The 19,692-nt window shown below is 35.5% G+C and overlaps 1 protein-coding gene across 3 annotated transcripts in view; it reads right to left on the bottom strand.

The window, feature by feature from the left end:
* Positions 1–19,692, bottom strand: part of PREX2 (phosphatidylinositol-3,4,5-trisphosphate dependent Rac exchange factor 2) — a 303,886-nt gene that overhangs the window by 132,406 nt on the left and 151,788 nt on the right. For all 3 annotated transcript variants that reach the window (XM_021942408.2, XM_017962077.3, XM_017962076.3), the window contains exons 25-30: positions 18,493–18,700; positions 12,551–12,730; positions 10,150–10,244; positions 9,287–9,369; positions 8,479–8,569; positions 7,724–7,852 (exon numbers count right to left, since the gene is read on the bottom strand). In XM_021942408.2, coding sequence (XP_021798100.2) covers positions 7,724–7,852; positions 8,479–8,569; positions 9,287–9,369; positions 10,150–10,244; positions 12,551–12,730; positions 18,493–18,700 — 786 coding nt within the window. The remainder of the gene's footprint in view (positions 1–7,723; positions 7,853–8,478; positions 8,570–9,286; positions 9,370–10,149; positions 10,245–12,550; positions 12,731–18,492; positions 18,701–19,692) is intronic.

The following is a 19,692-nucleotide window of genomic DNA, read 5'->3' as shown; positions in this document are numbered from 1 at the left end:
AAATGTCTCTGAATTATATCGGTCAATGAAACACCATTCAAATCCTGGCAGGTTTTTAGGTCATCCTTAGCTGTTTTAGCCTACTTGGTGTTCTGCAAGCTACAACTGTTGTAATCGCTAGCAATAAACTGTCAAACAATATTTTATTTATATATATATGTATATATGTGTGTGTGTGTGTGTGTGTGTGTATAGATATATATACTCTTCTTCCAAACCCAACCCACATAGGGTCAATCACAGATGTAAATATTAAAACTTACAAAGTTCCTGCTAAATACCCAAGACTATGGGAAACAAAAAAGATTAAGTTATATCCTATTCTAGACAGATTCACAATAGAGTCAGAAAGACAGAATTGACTGAAAAGAAATGCAGGAAATACTTGAAAGGGCACTAATTTTTACAAGTGAGACTGAAAGAAGAAAAGGATTTCAGAGGCAGGAAAGTACAATAAGCTAAAAGTCAGAAGACTGCTGTTATATACTAACTTTGTGGCTTTAGAAAATTGCTAAATTACTCTGAGTCTCAATTAACTCATTCATAAATGAAGATAACATCTGCCTTATCTATTTTACAGGTCTGTGTAAAATATAAGTGAGAATATGTATGAAAAGTCTTTAAAAATTGTTTAAAGTGCTATATACACATGAAGACTGTTATTATTGTAATCTGAATCTAGCCGAAGTTGCTATAGAATTCTAAATGAGACTAGAAAATATTTCATAAAACTTTAAATTATCACTGTCAAGAAAAGAGATACATATTCTAAGACTGAGAAATTTTGCTAGCAAGGGAATATAGTAGAGAATGAATAACAATTATTTAACAATCTAGCATAGAGAGATTTTACTATGTCATTAAGAGATTGAGATTGGGATATGATTAGAAAGCGCCACTGAAAAATGGCTTCTAACAGATCGATGAGTTTAGTCTTACCTAACAGAAAATCACTGCAAGACTCTGTGACACAGTAGTGAAATTATGAACACGATATTTTAGGAAGATGAATCTCATAATGGTTATAAGAATCAGAAAAAGATAGGGAGAGGGAGGTTAGCCAGAAAAATCATTGCAATTACTGAAGTGTGATGAAAAAGGGAAAAATTGAAGAGACACTCTTTAGAATATTGGGACAAATACAGGGAAAAAAATTTTTAAATGTAGGTTGCTAAAAAAAAAATGAGATTTAGAATAAAGCATTTTTCTTTTTAGGGAACAAAAAGTCAAAAATGTGTTCACTAATAAACATCTGAATTTAAGGCGATGGTGGGCTACTCAGATAAAAATATCTTCATTCAGCTGATGATATGAGAACATAACTTACCTCAGAGTTAACATTAAGCAGGAGACAGGCATCGTCTTAGTGACACCATACAATTAATCTTTCCTCACTTAATTCACTGTCTTCTCTGCTCTCTTCTACACACAGTTTAATCTGCTATGAATGGGTGAGTATATAACGACACAATTTTTGAATGTCACTGCAACAATTCTTTCTAAATAAAGACCATAGAATTGCAACACCTTGATATCACATGTGGTATATAATGGATGGGATATTTTGAAATCGGAGACTAGGACAAACATTAGAAATGGGGTCATCCCAGCTACTTATATAAACCAAGAAATTCTGGCCTGGTGGCACCAGGTTAAATTAAGTCCCAAGATTTAACCTTCCATTAAGTCATTCATTCACTATATAAAGACAGTCTAGGAAGTAGAATGAAAATGACTTAAGTTGAATAGGATACATTCGTGCTGAGCCAGCAAAGTTTCTCAGAGTGCCTCCACATAACAAGCAATGGATTTCAACGATCCTAATGCTTTTTCCACAACTAACAGGACCAGACATCACAGGGATTACCAGGAAATGGTAGTATGCCCTCTCCCTTGCATAGTCCAACGAGATGAAGCAAAAAGTAATCATTTTTAAAGACTCACTTAACATGGTGACAATCACAGCTCTGACCCAAACAGCTCACTGAAACAAAGAAATCTGCAACCAGAGATGCAACTTAAATTCTACAGAGAGCCCTCCCCACATAATTGACTATAAGACTCTCAGCCCATTCAACCACACTCAACTGGCTAGTGGACTCCCATGACTAAGAGTGGCACCCATATACACAACACATATCGATCAATCCATCAATCACTATGTGTATATAGTTATTATTCCTATAGCTGCTTATTGTGACATGAGTTACAAAGAGTACAAAAGTAGGTCTTGAGAAGAAAATGTAAGATTCTTAAAATGAGTACTTTTTGAAAAATTAAACTTTTTATCCTGCATTAGAAATGTATTTTTTAAAACTTTTAAGTTCAAGGGTACATGTGCAGGTTTCTTATATAGGTACACTTGTGTCATGGGGGTTTGTTGCACAGATGATTTCATAACCCAGGCATTAAGCCTAATACCCATTAAGTATTTTTTCTGATCCTCTCCCTCCTCCTACACTTCACGTTCTGATAGGCCCCAGTATGTGTTGTTCCTCTCTTTGTGTCCATGTGTTCTCATCATTTAGCTTCCACTTATAAGTGAGAACATGTGGTATTTGGTTTTCTGTTCCTGTGTTAGTTTGCTAAGGATAATGGACTCCAGCTCCATTCATGTTCCTGCAAAGGACATTATCTTATTCTTTTTTATGGCTGCATATTATTCCCTGGAAAACAGGTACCACATTTTCTTTATCCAGTCTACCACTGATGGGCATTTGAGTTGATTTCATATCTTTGGTATTGTGAGTAGTCCTGCAATGAATATATGTGTGCACACATCTTTATGACAGAGTGACTTATATTCCTTTGGGTATATATCCAATAATGGGATTGCTGGGCCAAATGGTATTTCTGTTTTTGGGTCAAGGAATCACCACACTGTTTTCCACAATGGTTGAACTAATTTACATTCCCACCAACAGCGTGTAAGTGTTCCTTTTTCTCTGCAACCTTGTCAGTATCTGTTATTTTTTGACGTTTTAATAATAGCCATTCTGACAGGTGTGAGATGGTATCTCATTGTAGTTTTGATTTGCATTTCTCTAAAGAACAGTGATGCTGAGCTTTTTTTCATATGTTTCTTAATGAACAGTGATGTTGAGCTTTTTTTCATGTTTGTTAGCCACATGTATGTCCTCTTTTGAAAAGTGTCTGTTCATCTCATTTGCTCACATTTTAGTGAGATTGTTTTTCTTCTTGTAAATTTGTTCCTTATAGATGCTTGACATTAGACCTTTGTCAGATGCACAGTTCGCAAATTTTCTCCCATTCTGTAGGTTGTCTGTTTACTCTGTTAATACTTTCTTTTGTTATACAGGAGCTCTTAAGTTTAATTAGATCCTATTTGTCAATTTTTGCTTTTGTTGCAATTGCTTTCAGCATTTTCGTCATGAAATCTTTGCCCGTTCCTATGTCCAAAATGGTATTACTCAGGTTGTCTTCTAGAGTTTTTATAGTTTTGGATTTTACTTTTAAGTCTTTAATCGATCTTGAGTTAATTTTTGTATAAAGTGTAAGGAAGGGGTTCAGTTTCAATCTTCTGCAAATGGCTAGCCAGTTATCCCAGCACCATTTATCAAATAGAAAATCCTTTCCCCATTGCTTGTTTTTGTCAGCCTTGTAGAAGATCAGATAGTCGTAGGTGTGTGACATTATTTCTGGGCTGTCTATTCTGCTCCATTGGTCCATGTGTGTTTTCATACCAGTACCATGCTGTTTTGGTTACTGTAGCCCTGTAGTATAGTTGGAAGTTGAGTAGTGTGATGTCTCCAGCCTTGTTCTTTTTACTTAGGATTGCCTTGGCTATTCAGGCTCTTTTTTTGCTTCATACGAATTTTAAAATAGTTTTTTTCTAGTTTTGTGAAAAATGTTATTGGTAGTTTAACAGGAATAGCATTGAATCTGTAAATTGCTTTGGGCAGTATAGCCATTTTAATAGTATCAATTCTTCTTATCAATGAACACGGGATGTCTTTCCATTTGTTTGTGTCATCTCTAATATATCTTTGAGCAGTATTTTGTAGATCTCCTTGTAGAAATCTTTCACCTCCCTGGTTAGTTGTATTCCTAGGTATTTTATTCTTTGTGTGGCAATTGTGAATAAGATTACATTCCTGATTTGACTCTCAGCTTGACTGTTGTTGGTGTATAAGAAAGCTAGTGAGTTTTGCACATTGATTTTTGTATCCTGAGACTTTGCTGAATTTGTTTATCAGCTTAAGGAACTTTTGGGCTGAGACTATAAGGTCTTTGAGATATAGAATCATTTTGCCTACAAACAGGGATAGTTTGACTTCCTCTCTTCCTATTTGGATGCCCTTTATTACTTTCTCTTGCCTAACTGCCCTAGCCAAGACTTCCAATACTACATTGAATAGGAGTGGTGAGAGAGGGAATCCTTGTCTTGTGCTGGTTTTCAAGGGGAATGCTTCCAGTTTTTGCCTTTTCAGTATGATGTTGTTGGCTGCGGGTTTGTTTTAGATGGCCCTTACTATTTTGAGGTATGTTCCTTCAATACTTAGTTTATTGAGAGTTTTTAACAGGAAGGGATGTTGAATATTATCAAAAGTCTTTTCTGCATCTACTGAGATTATCATACGCTTTCTGTCTTTAGTTCTGTTTATATGATGAATCACACTTGTTGATTTGAGTATGTTGAACCAACTTTGTGCCCCAAGGATAAAGACTACTTGATCATGGTAGGTAAGCTTTTTGATGTGATGCTGGATTTGGGTTGCCAGTATTTTGTTGAAGATTTTTGCATTGATGTTCATAAAGAATATTGGCCTGAAGTTTTCTTTTTGTTGTTGTATCTCTGCCAGTTTTTGGTATCAGGATAATGCTGGCCTCCTAGAGTAAGTTAGGGAGGAGTCCCTCCTCTTCAATTCTTTGAAATAGTTTTGATAGAAACTGTATCAGCTCTTCTTTGTACATCTGGTAGAATTTGGCTGTTAATCCATCTGGCCCCAGGCTTTTTTTTGGTTGGCAGGCTATTTATTAGTGATTCAACTTTGGAGCTTGTTATTGGTCTGTTCAGGGATTCAAATTCTTTCTAGTTCAGTCTTGGGAGGGTGTATGTGTCCAGGAATTTATCCATTTCTTTTAGATTTTGTAGTTTATGTGCATAGAAGTATCCATAGTTATGACACTTATGTGTAAATACACATAATATGATAGTTATGTGTATTTCTGTGGGGTCAGTGGTAATATCTCCTTTGTCATTTTTAATATGTTTGTTTGGATCTTCTCTCTTTTCTTCCTTACTAGCCCAGCTAGTGGTCTACCTACTTTATTAATTTTTTCAAAAACCAACTCCTAGATTCATTGATCTTTTAAATGGTTTCTTGTATCTCAATCTCTTTCAGTTCAGCTCGATTTTAGTTATTTATTGTCCTCTGCTACCTTTGGGTTTGATTTTATCTTGGTTATATAGTTCTTTTGCTTGTGGGGTTAGGTTTATATATCAAGATCTTTCTAACTTTTGGATATGGGCATTTAGTGCTACAAAATTTCCTCTTAACATTGCCTTAGCTGTGTCTCAGAGAGTCTGGTATATTTTACCTTTGCTCTCATTAGTTTCACAGATTTATAAAGCAAGTTCTTAGAGACCTTCAGAGAGACTTAGACTCCCACACAATAATAGTTAGAGACTTCAACAACCCACTGTCAGTATTAGACAGATCATCGAGGCAGAACATTAACAAAGATATTCAGGACCTGACCTCAGCACTGATCAGATGGTCCTGATAGACATCTACAGATATCTCTATCCCAATACAACAGAATAGACATTCTTCCCATCACCACATGGCACATACACTAAAAGTAATGACATAATCAGACATAAAACACTTCTCAGCAAATGCAAAAGAAGTGAAATCATAACAACCACTCTCTCAGACTACAGCACAATCAAATTAGAAATAAAGACTAAGAAATTCACTCAAAACCATACAATTACATGGATATTGAATAACCTGCCCTTGAATAACTTTTGGGTAAATAGTAAAATTAATGCAGAAGCCAAGAAGTTCTTGGAAACTAATGAGAGCATTAGAAATTTCTATCTGAAAGATAAAATTGTTCAAAACAAAAAAGTGGGGGAGATGATTTAAGGATTTCTCCATTCCTAGCCAATATACATTTACCTTAAAACAAATATAAAATCTCAAAGATGATGAGAACAACTGCAGAACTATAATTTCTAGTAGTGTCATAATACTGGCATCTATTCAGCAGAAATATGTCTTTTACTCAGTAAAGTATATACTTAAATTTCTAAAACATAATTGTTTTTTCAAATGCATTTTATATTTATGCTATTCATATTTTGGGGAATTTTAAATTCATACTTTTCATTAAACATTATGTTACAAAGTATCATAAATAAACATTATATTAGGCCATAAAATAAAAATATAGCCAAGAAATCCAGCTGTCAAATACAAAAGATTTTATCACAAGATAGAATCACTATGATTTATTTGGGGAAGTATTCCATATCTATACAAATTTCCTTTCTACTAATCTCTAAACGAAAGTTGTTATATTTGAGTATAAGTCTATGCAGAAGACTTAGTAATCACAGAACATTTAAGCCATCTCTGTCATTTAATAAATGTGTAAGTTGAAGCCTGAAAGAGTTAAGTGACTCAGACTCCATTTGGTATAAGAGGCTGTCTTTTGTCAGCAACATTTACAGCTTTCTTTAATTTACCCCACTTAAGGTAATAACTGCAGTTATACTGTAATTCTGCTAAATACCACTGAATACTATTGACCACATCCAACTGACACACAAATGACTGAGGGATAAAACTGTAAACACAGGAATAGTATTTATTGTACGGGTTTCTCGATCTTAGCACTACTAACATTTTGGATCAGAGAATTCTCCCTTGTGAGGAACTCTCTTGTACATTCTAGAATGTTCAGCAGCATCCCTGGTCTCTATCTAGAGGTCAGTAGCACACCCACAATTGTGACAACCAAAAATACCTCCAGATGTTGCTAACCACTGGTCTAATCACTGGGAAGAAAATTGCTGAGTTATATATTTTTAAAACTAGATGAATTCTCATTTCATCTTTTTCACCATAATCATTTTGGAAACTCTCAGAATTTTCTACTTAATCACGCTGATTCTAAACAACATGCAATCTATCTCAATGAAGTCGTCTCAAAATTATATGTCTCCAATTCACAGGTTTTACCAATTATAGAATGTCATGTAAATAGTGTTACGGTACTTAAGAGCAATCAACTTAGACAAACACTTCTGAAATAAAAACGTAAAAATTAATGATGCAACCTACGTGATTATTTTGATTCTCACACAGCTTCACAATTGATTCTTTTTTTTTTTTTTTTTGGATAAGCATTAGCTTCATGCCTTTTGTATATCCTTCTGAATTTTTTTATGACATTGTCTCCTATTATAAAGTCTTAAATTCTCTTCGTGTTCGATTTGTCTTCACAACTTTGAGCCCTTATTTTATTCAATGAGAATATTCTCCATGATGTTTATAACCCTGGGGACACAAGGCCCTATAATCTTATTCCTTCTTGCCCTCTTCCTCCCTCACCATTTTCAGTACTTTTATTTTCTTCACAACAGGAAACACTGTAAAAAGTAATCAAGCATTATCAAACTTTTGGTTTTAGTGGGTTTTAAAATGATTATTGCTAAGATCATGCAACGATCTTTGCTTTTCATGCTGACCTTCAACAAATTTCCTGATGTTCTGAGCAAGAGTCCGGACGCTGCTGGGAAGATTCCAGGGGTCTTGCTTGATATGAAGCCGTAGCCTTTTTGGACAACTCAGCTTTGGTTCCATTTCCTGTTGAAATTCTAAATAAACACAGAAAATCTCTCTTAAGTCTCAACTTGTTCCCAACCAATTAAGCCTTTAGGCTTCAAAACCTTCTTCTGTCACTGTTGTCCTAGACTATTGACGTGGTGGTCATTTATTTTGCCATACCGTCAGAAAATCCGTTAAACCTAAAAAGTCAAACCTTAATGTTATTTTCTTATAAATGTTTAAACAAAGCAAATTTAGATGAAAACTCTACTTTCATTATCCCAACTAGTTACTAGTCAGACTGGCAGCTCCATCCTTTCCATTCATCAACTCTCATTCCCCACACCCTTTCCTTACCACGGGGAAACAGCCAAGGAGACATTATGCTTGGGTTCAGCAAAATCAACTTCATGCTTATGTATCTTCGATTAACTCATTTTTGCTTAGCCTGGCCCCTATAGGCATTAAACATTTTAAACTTTCAAATAAATGTAAAACTTCCTATGCTGACTTTTTTACATATTCAAAAATTATCAAAATAGAAGTAGTATCCAGTGAATTATGAAACATGAGTAACCGGAATTGCTCCTCTTATGCAATCTCCTTGCTTCTTGACTATATTGTCTACCACCTTTTTTTCTCAATTGCTTCTACTAGTTAATTTTTCAAGACTTACCTTGCAATCCTCGGCCTGGAGTGAGATACTTGGTTTGGTCAAAGGCCCTCACAACAGCCTGCCCTTTTAGGAGATTGGTAATTGAATCCACCTGTCAATAGTAGAGATTTCTGAGTTACATATCTCTCATAGTACATGATATGTATTTCTAAATGTAAATCTTATAAAATGTTTTTTTAAAACAACAATTATTTTTGAAACCCCGTGATGCCTGTGAAATCCATCTTTACATAAAATATTGAAATAAATGCACCTGATAACATTTGCAATGACATTTCTTACTATCTTACCATATATTAATACAAAATATAAATTTACCTCACAAAAGAACAAAAAATCTCTGGAGTTTTCTTTAACTATAAGTTATTGGAATCCTTTTCAAAGTGGTAAAATCTTCTACTACAAATTTTGGTTATAGCTATACATTTTTTTAATTTAAAATGACAAAATTAGCATCCAAGGCAATATCTTGTGCTTTTTAAAATTAAAAATAATGTTAAGCAAGAAATATCATAAAGCTTTTTGAAAACAAAAAACAAAAAAACAAATCCTAGAAAGGGGAACTCCTATGTGTATAACAGTAATTTTCCCAGGACTGTAAAATACTTGATATTCACAAAAATCCTTTAGGTGAGTTGGCTGAAAGAATGTTTATTCCCAGTTTAAACGTCAGAAATAGAGGTAAAGGAGGTGGAAAGACAGATTGAGACCTTTCTGTTCTAACTCCGAGCTCCTTGTACTGCATCTGAAAAAGGGACTCCTGACAGTTTCGTTGTGGAACAAAAGCCCCACAAATGCCCGATTGTACCTGGCTGAAAAGATGCTCAAGGCAACTATGTATCTTGTCCTGTTTATCATGAGAAATGCGAACACTTAGGGGAAGTTCATCACCTAGATATCAAAACAAAAACAAAACCAAAAACAACAATCACTCATCTTATGTTTAACATTCCAAAGTATTTTAAATATTAAATAAAATGTAAAAATTAAACACTAGCTCTTATTCCATGCACAGTTCTCATGTTCAGAGAGAGTTCCAAAAGATTTAATAGCTCCTGGGATGTTATTACTTCTTCTGAAGGCAGAGTGACTCCTAGAAAGGACACTTGTTAATTATTCTTTCAAATTATGTTCCTCCAATGGTTGAAGAGTTGAAATAAACTGAATAATCAAAAATTAAGATTTTCCCTAATTGGATGAAAAGTATTTGTTCTTAACACATACAAGATAATAATAAGATAATTATATCAATCTGTTTCTCTCATTACCCTCAATCCTCATCATCCACATATAAAGCTAGCTTAGGTGAACCTGCTGTTTTTAATGCTTCAAACTCCACACCTGCCTATCCCCATCAACAACGCCTAATACTTTCAGTATGTTTCCTGTGTACCTATAATCCTTCGTAGAACCATAAAGAGATCATAGAGCATATCTGAAGATTACAATTAGTTTGCTTATTTCATTGTTTTTTAACTCTCTCCCTTTAAAATGGGATTGGGAAATAGACTATCAAGCACATAAAATTGAAATGCAATATGTGTGGCCACAGAGAGTGAATGATAAAAGGTAAAAATAAAAATTCATATGGATCTAAGAAATTAAAACCTTAAAGTTATCTCCTTTAGGACTAACATCAAAAAGCCCACAGGCCTTCACCAACGAACACACCTGAGTCCATTTCATCACTGTGGAAATACGAGCTGCACTGGCTGCTGCAGATGCTGGTGAAGGAGGCGATGGAATTCCTATTGCTGTTGCAGTCACTGAAAACAATAAGTTTCATGTTACTGTAAGAGTGCAACTGCCCAGGTGTCCCTGCAATTTCTTATGACATAAACTTATATCAGTTATATTTATTAATATGTTTTAGAGAAAACTAAGAGAAAGATAAACTTGTTCAACTCAGTCTATCTTACCTTTTAAAGATGGCATATTTTCGATTCAATTATATTTCAAATTTTCTTGTATCATATAATCTAGTCCCAAATGACTTTTTTAAGGGCAGTTAGTTATAAAACTGGAAGTCACACCAAACTTAAAATTCTTTATAATCTGTTTCATGATATATGACGGTAATTAGATAACTTGCTAATAGAGACAAAATACCGTTTTGTGATTTCTGTCCCTTTCTGATAGCTTAAATCATAACTTATTGGTTACACTCTGAGCTTCCTTACGGAGGATAGGGACTTTGTCTGTCTCCACCTCAGAGCTTTTAGCACAGGGAAGTGCTTGATAATGATGAATGCCCAAGGAAAGAAATGTTTAAAATGTTTGTGTGTGAACAGGGACAGATTTCAGAAATAGTGCAGGAGATAAAATATTTTCTTTCCTCTCAGAATAAGTAAAAAGGACTTTCTTAACTTTAAATTTACATTTAAAACTTCTATCTTAGCCTAGAGGGAAACTGTCAGGGTAATTTTAATTATCTGATAACTAGAACTTGAGTTAAGGAAGTATTTTTAGATGTGTAATTTCCCACCGGGAAAAACCCTACAGATTCCTATTAAAGAGCAGGTTGGGATGCTCAGAAGTGAAAAGTAAATGAAGTGATAAAAGTGGTTAATCTGTCTGATCTATGATTAAATCTCTAGAATAACTCTTATGTGTTCATTAAGATCCTTTTTGAAAACATAGAAATTGGAACAGTAGAGTGGTTAAGAGACAAACTGGGAAGCCAGACCACCTGGTCTCATAGATAAATGATATCGGCCCTCCGGGCTTCAGCTTCCTGATATGTAAAATGGAGTTCCTATCAGAACCTGCCACCGAGGGTCGCAGTGAGGATTATGTAAAATCTTCCTCTTCCCCCATGTGTTTGGTAAAAGTATATTTTTAATGTTAGCTCCTAGTTTGTAACTAGTTATATATACTCTGATGAGAACTTTGATTACTATTGAATCAGTATCTTTTCATTGCAAAACACTGCATAATAAACGACTGAAGAAGATAGTTTTTGCTTTCAATTAACATAAATGAAAAAGATGTTAAAGTTGTATACACAGCTTATGTGGCTGGTTATGACAGTCCTTAGTGAGGTATCAGGTGATACACGGATTCAAGGAACAAAAAGCACTTTCAATTAAGGAAGTTCATGCGAGGAGACATCATTTGAAAGTCTAGTAGGAAGACAAAAACAGAGTTTGGAGGGAAAGTATTTGGGGTTGAACAGGGTCTCCCAACAAAATTCATGTGGTTGAAAAGTGATCCCTAGTGCCTCAGAATGTGACCTTATTTGGAGATAGGGTCTTTACAAAGGTAATCGAGTTAAAATGAGGTCATTAGGGTGCCACCTTAAGCCGCCCTATAAAATGTCCTTATAAGAAGGGAAAATTTGGACACAAGATACATATGGAGGGAAGAGAATGTGCAGAGATGCAGGGAGAAGATGGCCGTTTACACGTCAAGGAGCCAGGCCTGGCACGGATCCTTCCTCCACAGCCTTCAGAAGGAGCCAACACAGCCCACACCTTGGTTTCAGATTTTTGACCTCCAGAACTGTGTGATAATAAATTTCTGTTGTTTAAGCTGCCCAGTTTGTAGTAATCTGTTACAGCAGCCCTAGAAAACTAATATAGAAGGTATCCAAGAGAGTAAAAAACGCAAGCTTTGTCTCAGAGGTAGGCAAGGAACATTAGTCCAATTAGTTTGGAACATAGAAAATGAAAAGAAAAGAGAGAAAAAAGGGCCAAAAGAACTCCTATTCGCTACCCAATAAACCAGTGACAGAAACAGATAGTTGAAAAAGATGTTAATCCCTCAGATTAGACACAATTTTCTTATTTGCTATATATGTTACACAATCCATATACAGAACAACTCTCCCAAATTGAGCTCACACCACCATAGAAAAAAATGCTTTTTCCAAGCTATTCATATTAGAAAAGGGAAGGATTTGAAATATTACACTGTCCCATTATGCTTTGTCTGAGGTCGGTAATAACAAGTGATGACTGTGAAAGACCAACTAAAAAAAAAAAAATCAAAAACTTTTTTCAAGATCTTTGTGGAAAATCCAGCATCACATTTGACTTTCTTGAGTAATGAGTTTGATGAGTTAGTGAATTACCTGTAAGAGTCTCTGTTGCTGATGGTATCATGACCAGAATCTTCCTGTTCATCTCCTGCTACATTAAAACAGACCCGTTTGCTGTTTCTTTCTCCCTTCTCATTGTCACTGTCTGTTGGTATTATGCCCTCCGATGTCTTACGTTCTAATTTAGGAGAATATGTTATTGAAGACAGAAGGCTGCAATGTAATATTAAAAAAATAAATGCACATTTTCAAACTGTCTGCTATAGATAACTACCTTATTTGCTGAATACAATAGGCTTACAAATATTTCTAGAGTGCTTCAATGTTTCATATCATCAAGTAAATATTCTATTGCATAAAAAGCATGTCATTCAAAGTTCACTTGTTCTTCACAAAATGAGTCATACAAACAGCATAATTTAGACCAGAAAACTTCATTGAAATCCAGGTTGTGCCATGCACGACTACAACTAAAACAAAGCTGTGGTAGTTCTACTGGATACTTGTGAAATGGGGATAATGAGAATAACTGGCTTCCATGACTGCTATGAGAATGAATACTCCTGGTGCATAATGGGTGTTATCTTTAGCCCCTGGCCATTAGCACAACCATCACCACCTTACGGAAATACTCAACAATCTCCAAAGTGCTAGCCAAATATTAAACCCAAACTGTAAACGGGCCTTAATGTCCTTACTGGCTCATATTCAGTATTAAAAACCCACCTATCCCTCTACCTGTGCCTTGGGTTTCGCCCAGGCATTCTCTATTTGGCAGGGAGAATATTGGATTGTCAATCCCTCTTCCTGCTCATACAAACAGGAGTCCTGGCCTTGGGGATTACAAGACAGCAAACAGAGTAACACACAATGTGAGGATGGGGTAATTACAATCTCATCTGCAAGCCAGCCAGGATGAAATGTTGCAAATCTGCCCACAGAAAGAGCTCCTCCACTTGGCTCCAGGGTAAAATGCTGCAGTCAGACTGAACTGTGTGAAACCTGCTGAGGACTTTGAGTAGCTGCTGACTCCAACACTAGGCTTGAACGTTTGCTGTGGCATGTTTCTGTTACAACTAACTCAAAATTAGGCAAAAATGGAATCGAACTTTATTGTCAAACAGCATGCTAAAAAATTTGCAAAATGAATTAAACCATGTCTAAACAAAGGACCCATGTAGGGCTTCTCAAGCCAACAGCCATCTTCACATTTACTAAACACCTGTGATTTTCAGTTCCAATCACTAGCGCATATCTTGGTTCTCATTTTTCCATAGCAATGTAATGTTTGTTATTTCAAGACTCTGAAGGTATCTTATACATATTCCATAATGTCAAACCCAATGCTGTGCATTGAACAAATACCTGTTAAGTGATTTCACTAAACACATTTATTATACCATGCATTGTTCTTGGTGCAGTGGATATAGTAGTTTATAAAACACACAAACGGGCCAGGCGCCGTGGTGCCTGTAATCCCAGCACTTTGGGAGGCCGAGGTGGGTGGATCACACGAGGTCAGGAGTTCGAAACCAGCCTGGCCAACATGGTGAAACCCTGTCTCTATTAAAAATACAAAAATTAGCCGGGTGTGGTGTCGTGGCGGAAGACTGTACTCCCAGCTACTTGGGAGACCGAGGCAGGAGAATCACTTGAACCCTGGAGGTGGAGGTTGCAGTGAGCGGGGATCATACCACTGCACTCCAGCCTGGGCAACAGAGCAAGACTCCATCTCAAAAAACAAACAAACAAACAACAACAGCGACAAAAACAAAACACAAAAGCCCCTGCCTTCTTGGAGCTCAAATTCTACTGAGAGAAGACAAGTAAAAACAAGTAAACTTTCTAGTATATCAAATGGCAGCAAATGGTAAGGAGACAAACAAAGCAGGGAAGGAAGCGTGAAGCTGCCATTTCAAATAGCGGTGCAGTCAGGTCAGGTCTCACAGTGAGGTGAGATTTGAATAATATTTTGACATTTTACAGTTTTTAGACACCAGTGAAAAATTGAAGGAGCTATGTTACATTGCTCGAGGCCCTGTGAACATTTTTAATAACCAAAAGCTGTGGATGATTTTAAACACAGTTTTTCTCTTTGGAAAGATACTTTTATGTCGTGTAAGACAGATTGTCTATTTATTCACCCTCTCCACCCAAAGGATTAAAACATTAGACTAACTCCAATTATCCAAGCTCCATGCTGCACAGACAGATGAACTTTGAATACCAAAGAGGAAAAAAAACGCAGGAGTTCTCATTTTGCAAAGAGCCCTCTGCGCTTATGTATCTTTTAAATTAGAAGTCATGGGGCTAAGCATTTTTTTTCAAAGTTACATGAATTGTATTCAGATATTTGCTTTTCATTTAAAACAGCTGCAATCATGCTTGCGTTGACCCTGTGGGAACAAGTGTTAGGCTTACAAACAAATGATAGAAAAACTGTATTTTAAACACCATGTTTTGCATAAAATTTCTAGATTCTGAAAAGCAACAAGGCATCAAACCATAATATTTGTGCTTGCAGAAATCCCTTCACTTTCATTCATATACAATATTAAGTTACCTACTAGAGGTCCATTAATTAAAAGCTTCAGCAGCATGCAATTCCAGGTGAATCTCCTCCTTGTGCCATTGATAAAAAAGATTTTTGTATACAGTATGTTGCAATGACCTGTGTGTTTTTAAACATCATCATCATTGCTAACGTCTGTTGAGCTTTTATGACAGTCACCATGCTAAGTCTTTAACAGGTATCAATTCATTTAATCTCTAAAACCACCTTATGAAGTAGGTATTATCATTATTTCCCCATTTTAGAGGCGGGGTAGGCAAAACGTATTGTTATATACATAGCCTGTGCAAATTAAGCAGGATTCCCTCTCCCTGCATCTAACTTGCACACTCTGGAGGGAGTAGGGTGCATCTCGGTGTTTCATAACTCAACTCACAGAAGTACTGTGAGAATGAAATCAGCCAACGTATGTAATAGTGTAATCTTGCCTGGCACATAAGCACCTATAAAAAAGCTGGTTTTTATGGTGTGCCCCTCTTTTTGTGTATTTACTAGCAAAATGCTTGGGGAAACCTCAATGATTACTCTACCACCACCACCAGCATTCCGCTCTGTAACCCCCGGGTTACTAACTGTCTGACAGTGTGGTTTGTTCATCACTCAATCCTGAGGCATCTGGCACCTGCAAAATGAAGTCTGTTCTCAAATCCCCTGTGATTACCAGGCCCCTTTCCTCCCTGTGAGAATACACAAATCCTCTATTTTAAAACCCTGTCAAAGGTTTTGGACATTAATTATTTTTCCTTTTACTTATTTCTTGTACCTAAGTGTCATTACCCAGTAAATAGCCCATTAAAGGGCAAAAGTCGTTAACTTTCCAAAGTGAAACCAGAATCACAAATCCTTGATTAAATTCATTACATCATCTTACCTCATGTTACTAGACAGGAAATTCATCTCTAATTCTATCTTTGGGTCTGAAGCTAAGTAGGAGGATTTAGTGAAATGCCTATGTGTTAAAGGAAATTTCATTTCTGAGAGGTATTCCCAGGTGACAGAACAACCAGACTTTATGAGAAGACAAGCTCAACCTCAGGACCTTTCACAGGGATGAATAACTTCTAGAAAAGCTAACACTGAGGTGTTATCAGGCAATTTATCTTAAAACTTGGCAACACATCTGAGATCTGCTGCTTCACTTGCAAAGACATCTCTGACCAGGAATAATTACTATAGGGTGAGAAAATTGTTCAGATACTAGATTTTTAAATAATGTGTTAACCTCGACTGCATGGCAGCATCTCTGAATATTAAAAGCAATGGGGAATCCAGGCACTTAAAACAACTGTACTGTTGTACAGCGATTTATATTGCACATTAAGTTGTGTGGAACCTATTAATACTTAGAATTAAATTATGCAGTGTACCCAAAGAAGACCAAGGTGGTTTCTCCAATCATTTGCTCACTTTTTGCCACCTTTCTAATAAACATGCTCAGCCGGGTAAAGGTTTTCAGAATAACAGGGTGGGGAAAACTTCAGTGAAAAGTAATCATTTTAAGTGGTTTTAGTTAATAAAAATAACTAGTCTGCAACTAGTGCCTTAAATATAAACATTTTAAGCCAAGTAAAAGGAGCTCCTTGCGTTTACATATTTTTCCTGAAAATATTTCTACATCACCTGAACCTTTAAAAAAAATTCAATAAATTAACAAAGACAAAGCCTGGAGGATTGCCAGGCAGTGCTAGATCATCAATGCATTAAAGATTAGTCCCTGAGCAGTGCCAGCTGAGGCACATCAATAATCTTGCCATTGACAAGACTCATCCCAAAATGGCAATAACAACTCTTGGAACTGAAGTATGGGATTGGTCCAGATGTTTTCTTAAAATCCCTTTGAGGCCTAGAAGCTATGATTCAATGCCACTATTTATTGCCTTATTAATAAAAATTCTATATACTTCATAAATACCTGCGGTAGACAACAACTGGTTTTTAAAATATATCATGCAACAAAATCTCATTTATTAAATGAAGTAAAATATCATATCCTAAAATATAAACTTCTGTCGCAAGGATTCCAATACAATTCAAAAATGTCATGCAATTGCTTAAAAAATACTTTCCTTTTCTCTTAGCAATCTTGAACTGTTTAATTCATCTGTAAATAGGAAAAGCCACAGTATAATACACAAAAATAGTATATTAGAAATAGAGAAACAAAATCTTAATTCTAAATCACTCATAAAACTTCAGAAAATTAGCAAAGTAAATACTAAATATTGAGGATAATTTTTAAAATATAATGCATCTAATATGATTTTGATCTCTAAATTTCAAAAACGTGTAAAATGAGAGATCATGTCAACTATGACTTCATCAGTATAATGTCTAATTACAACAAAGGCTTGGAATAAGGTCTAAATATTTTGTGTCAAAACTTAATTATCCATGAAATACAGGACGATAGGTGTGTGTGTGGTCAAGAGTTCACATCTGTAGCCATTTAAATCAACAACTTCATGAAGAGAGTACAATAAAAAGAAGATAACAATATTTCTATTAGTTTCAGAATCTGCTAATTGGGGATATATTCAATAATTTCTACCCCTTGAATGGATGAGCAAGCATTATATTAGGCAGCGTGCTGATTACTTTCTGTATTAATTTGTATAACTTTCATCACCACAAACTTGTAATTCATTATTATTACTCATTCACTTCTGTAGATGAGAAACTGAGCTACTTCAAACCCCACGCTGTTCTGACTATACAGAGCTGTCTGGACTAGATGTGAAGCATCGTCCTATACCATGATGTGACAAAGCATCCTCGCAAGCTCAGGCAATTCTCCAACCATCAAATTCTTAAATAAGAATTAGAACTGATTTATTTGGAAAAGTGCTCATTAACTGCCTCCACCTTCTCTTGGTTAAAAGTACTGGCACAGATATTTGGGTTATTGCTTAGCAGGCCATGAATTCAATCAGAAAAGAAAAATGTATTTGTCCTAGAGATACATAATTTTGCATTTACTCATTTAACAAGTATGTGAAGCATTTATTATACTTTGTCTTTTATAAATTTCTACTGAGTGCATATTCACCAAAATTTTTACCCTGAACTACAAAGAGTACAAGGAAATCCTCATACAAAACTGGTATGCTTTCAAATATATTTTTCAAGGTAACATTTTTACACTAAGACACATTTAGCATCCTTGTATAAGATAGAATTTTGTCATTCTCTTCCCTGGTATTAAATGCTTACTTAAAATATATACCTATACGTATTTTTTCCATTAAAAAACATTTTTAAAGTTTTGGAATGAAGAGGATCTGCATAATCAACACAAATCTCCTAAATTTCCAATAACTAAAGAGAGAATTATTGAATTTTTCTAAGTCACATTTTTACAGCTATTTAATTTGGCAAACTTAAAAGTGTAGTACAAAACACTTACTCATCTATTTGACAAACACACATCTCCACCTCTTTCAGTGCAGTCTGAAGTTTACCCAGCAGTTTCTGATAGATGTCTTGGGTTTCTAAGTCTTCTTCTTTCAGCAGATACCTGAGACCATGGCCATCCTGCTGTCCCAGAGACAGACCTGAAGGGGCTGCCATGGTTGTGATGGTGTGCTGAATGTACACCATAGGGCTCAGTTTCCCTGAGGAATTAAAGTCATTCCTTAGTAACATGTATCACCTTTAACTTATGATAACAATCCAGTCCAATTAATTTTTATTTTTTAATTGACAGATACAATTACATGTATTACATGTACAACCTGATGTTTTGATGTATATATGCATAATGCAATGACTAAATCTAGGTAATTAACATATGTATTACTTCACGTAGTTATCATGTTGGTGCTGAGAACACTGTATACCCACTCTCTTAGGATTTATCAAGAATACAATATATTAACCATACTCGCCATGTTATACAATAGATCTCTTGAACTTATTCCTCTTATCTGATTGAAATTTTATATCCTTTGGCCTGCATCTTCTCAATCCCCCACCCAATCACCCCAGGCCCTGGTAATCACCATTCTACTGTCTACTTCTATGACATCAACTTTTTTAGATTCCTCATATAAATGAGATCATATAGTATTTGTCTTTCTGTGTCTGGTTTATTTCACTTTAACATAATGTTTTCCAGGTTCATCTATGTTGTCACAAATGACAGGATTTACTTCTTTTTATGGCTAAATGGTATTCCATTGTGTTTATATACCCCATTTTCTTTATCCAGTCAAGTTAAATTTGAGATTCCACAAAATAAAATGCTGATCCAATGCTGAATTTAATTCAGAAATTAGAGCTTGTGGGGAGTTGTAATTAAAAACTAGAAGACAGTTTGATCCCTTGTCCTACTGTGATGGTACAGAATGGCATAGTGCATTGCTGCAGATGTTCCTCAGGTATTGTCCTCAAAGTTTCAGGGCCATTTCAGATGAGCAGCTTTCACAGCAGGATGAGCTGTGCCTATCATACGCATAAGGAAAGCAAGAGCAATCATCCTTCTTAGAAGAAAAATAACAAAAACGCCTAACTCCATTTTCATTCAGTATACACTTAGGCATAATTATCCAAGTGATTACAGTAAGAAATCCTTCCTTTATAAAAGGTCATGCTTGTTTGCACACCA

The sequence above is a fragment of the Papio anubis genome, chromosome 8 (genome assembly GCF_008728515.1).
Source record: "Papio anubis isolate 15944 chromosome 8, Panubis1.0, whole genome shotgun sequence".
NCBI lineage: Eukaryota > Metazoa > Chordata > Mammalia > Primates > Cercopithecidae > Papio > Papio anubis.
This window is presented reverse-complemented; position numbering and strand designations above follow the sequence as displayed.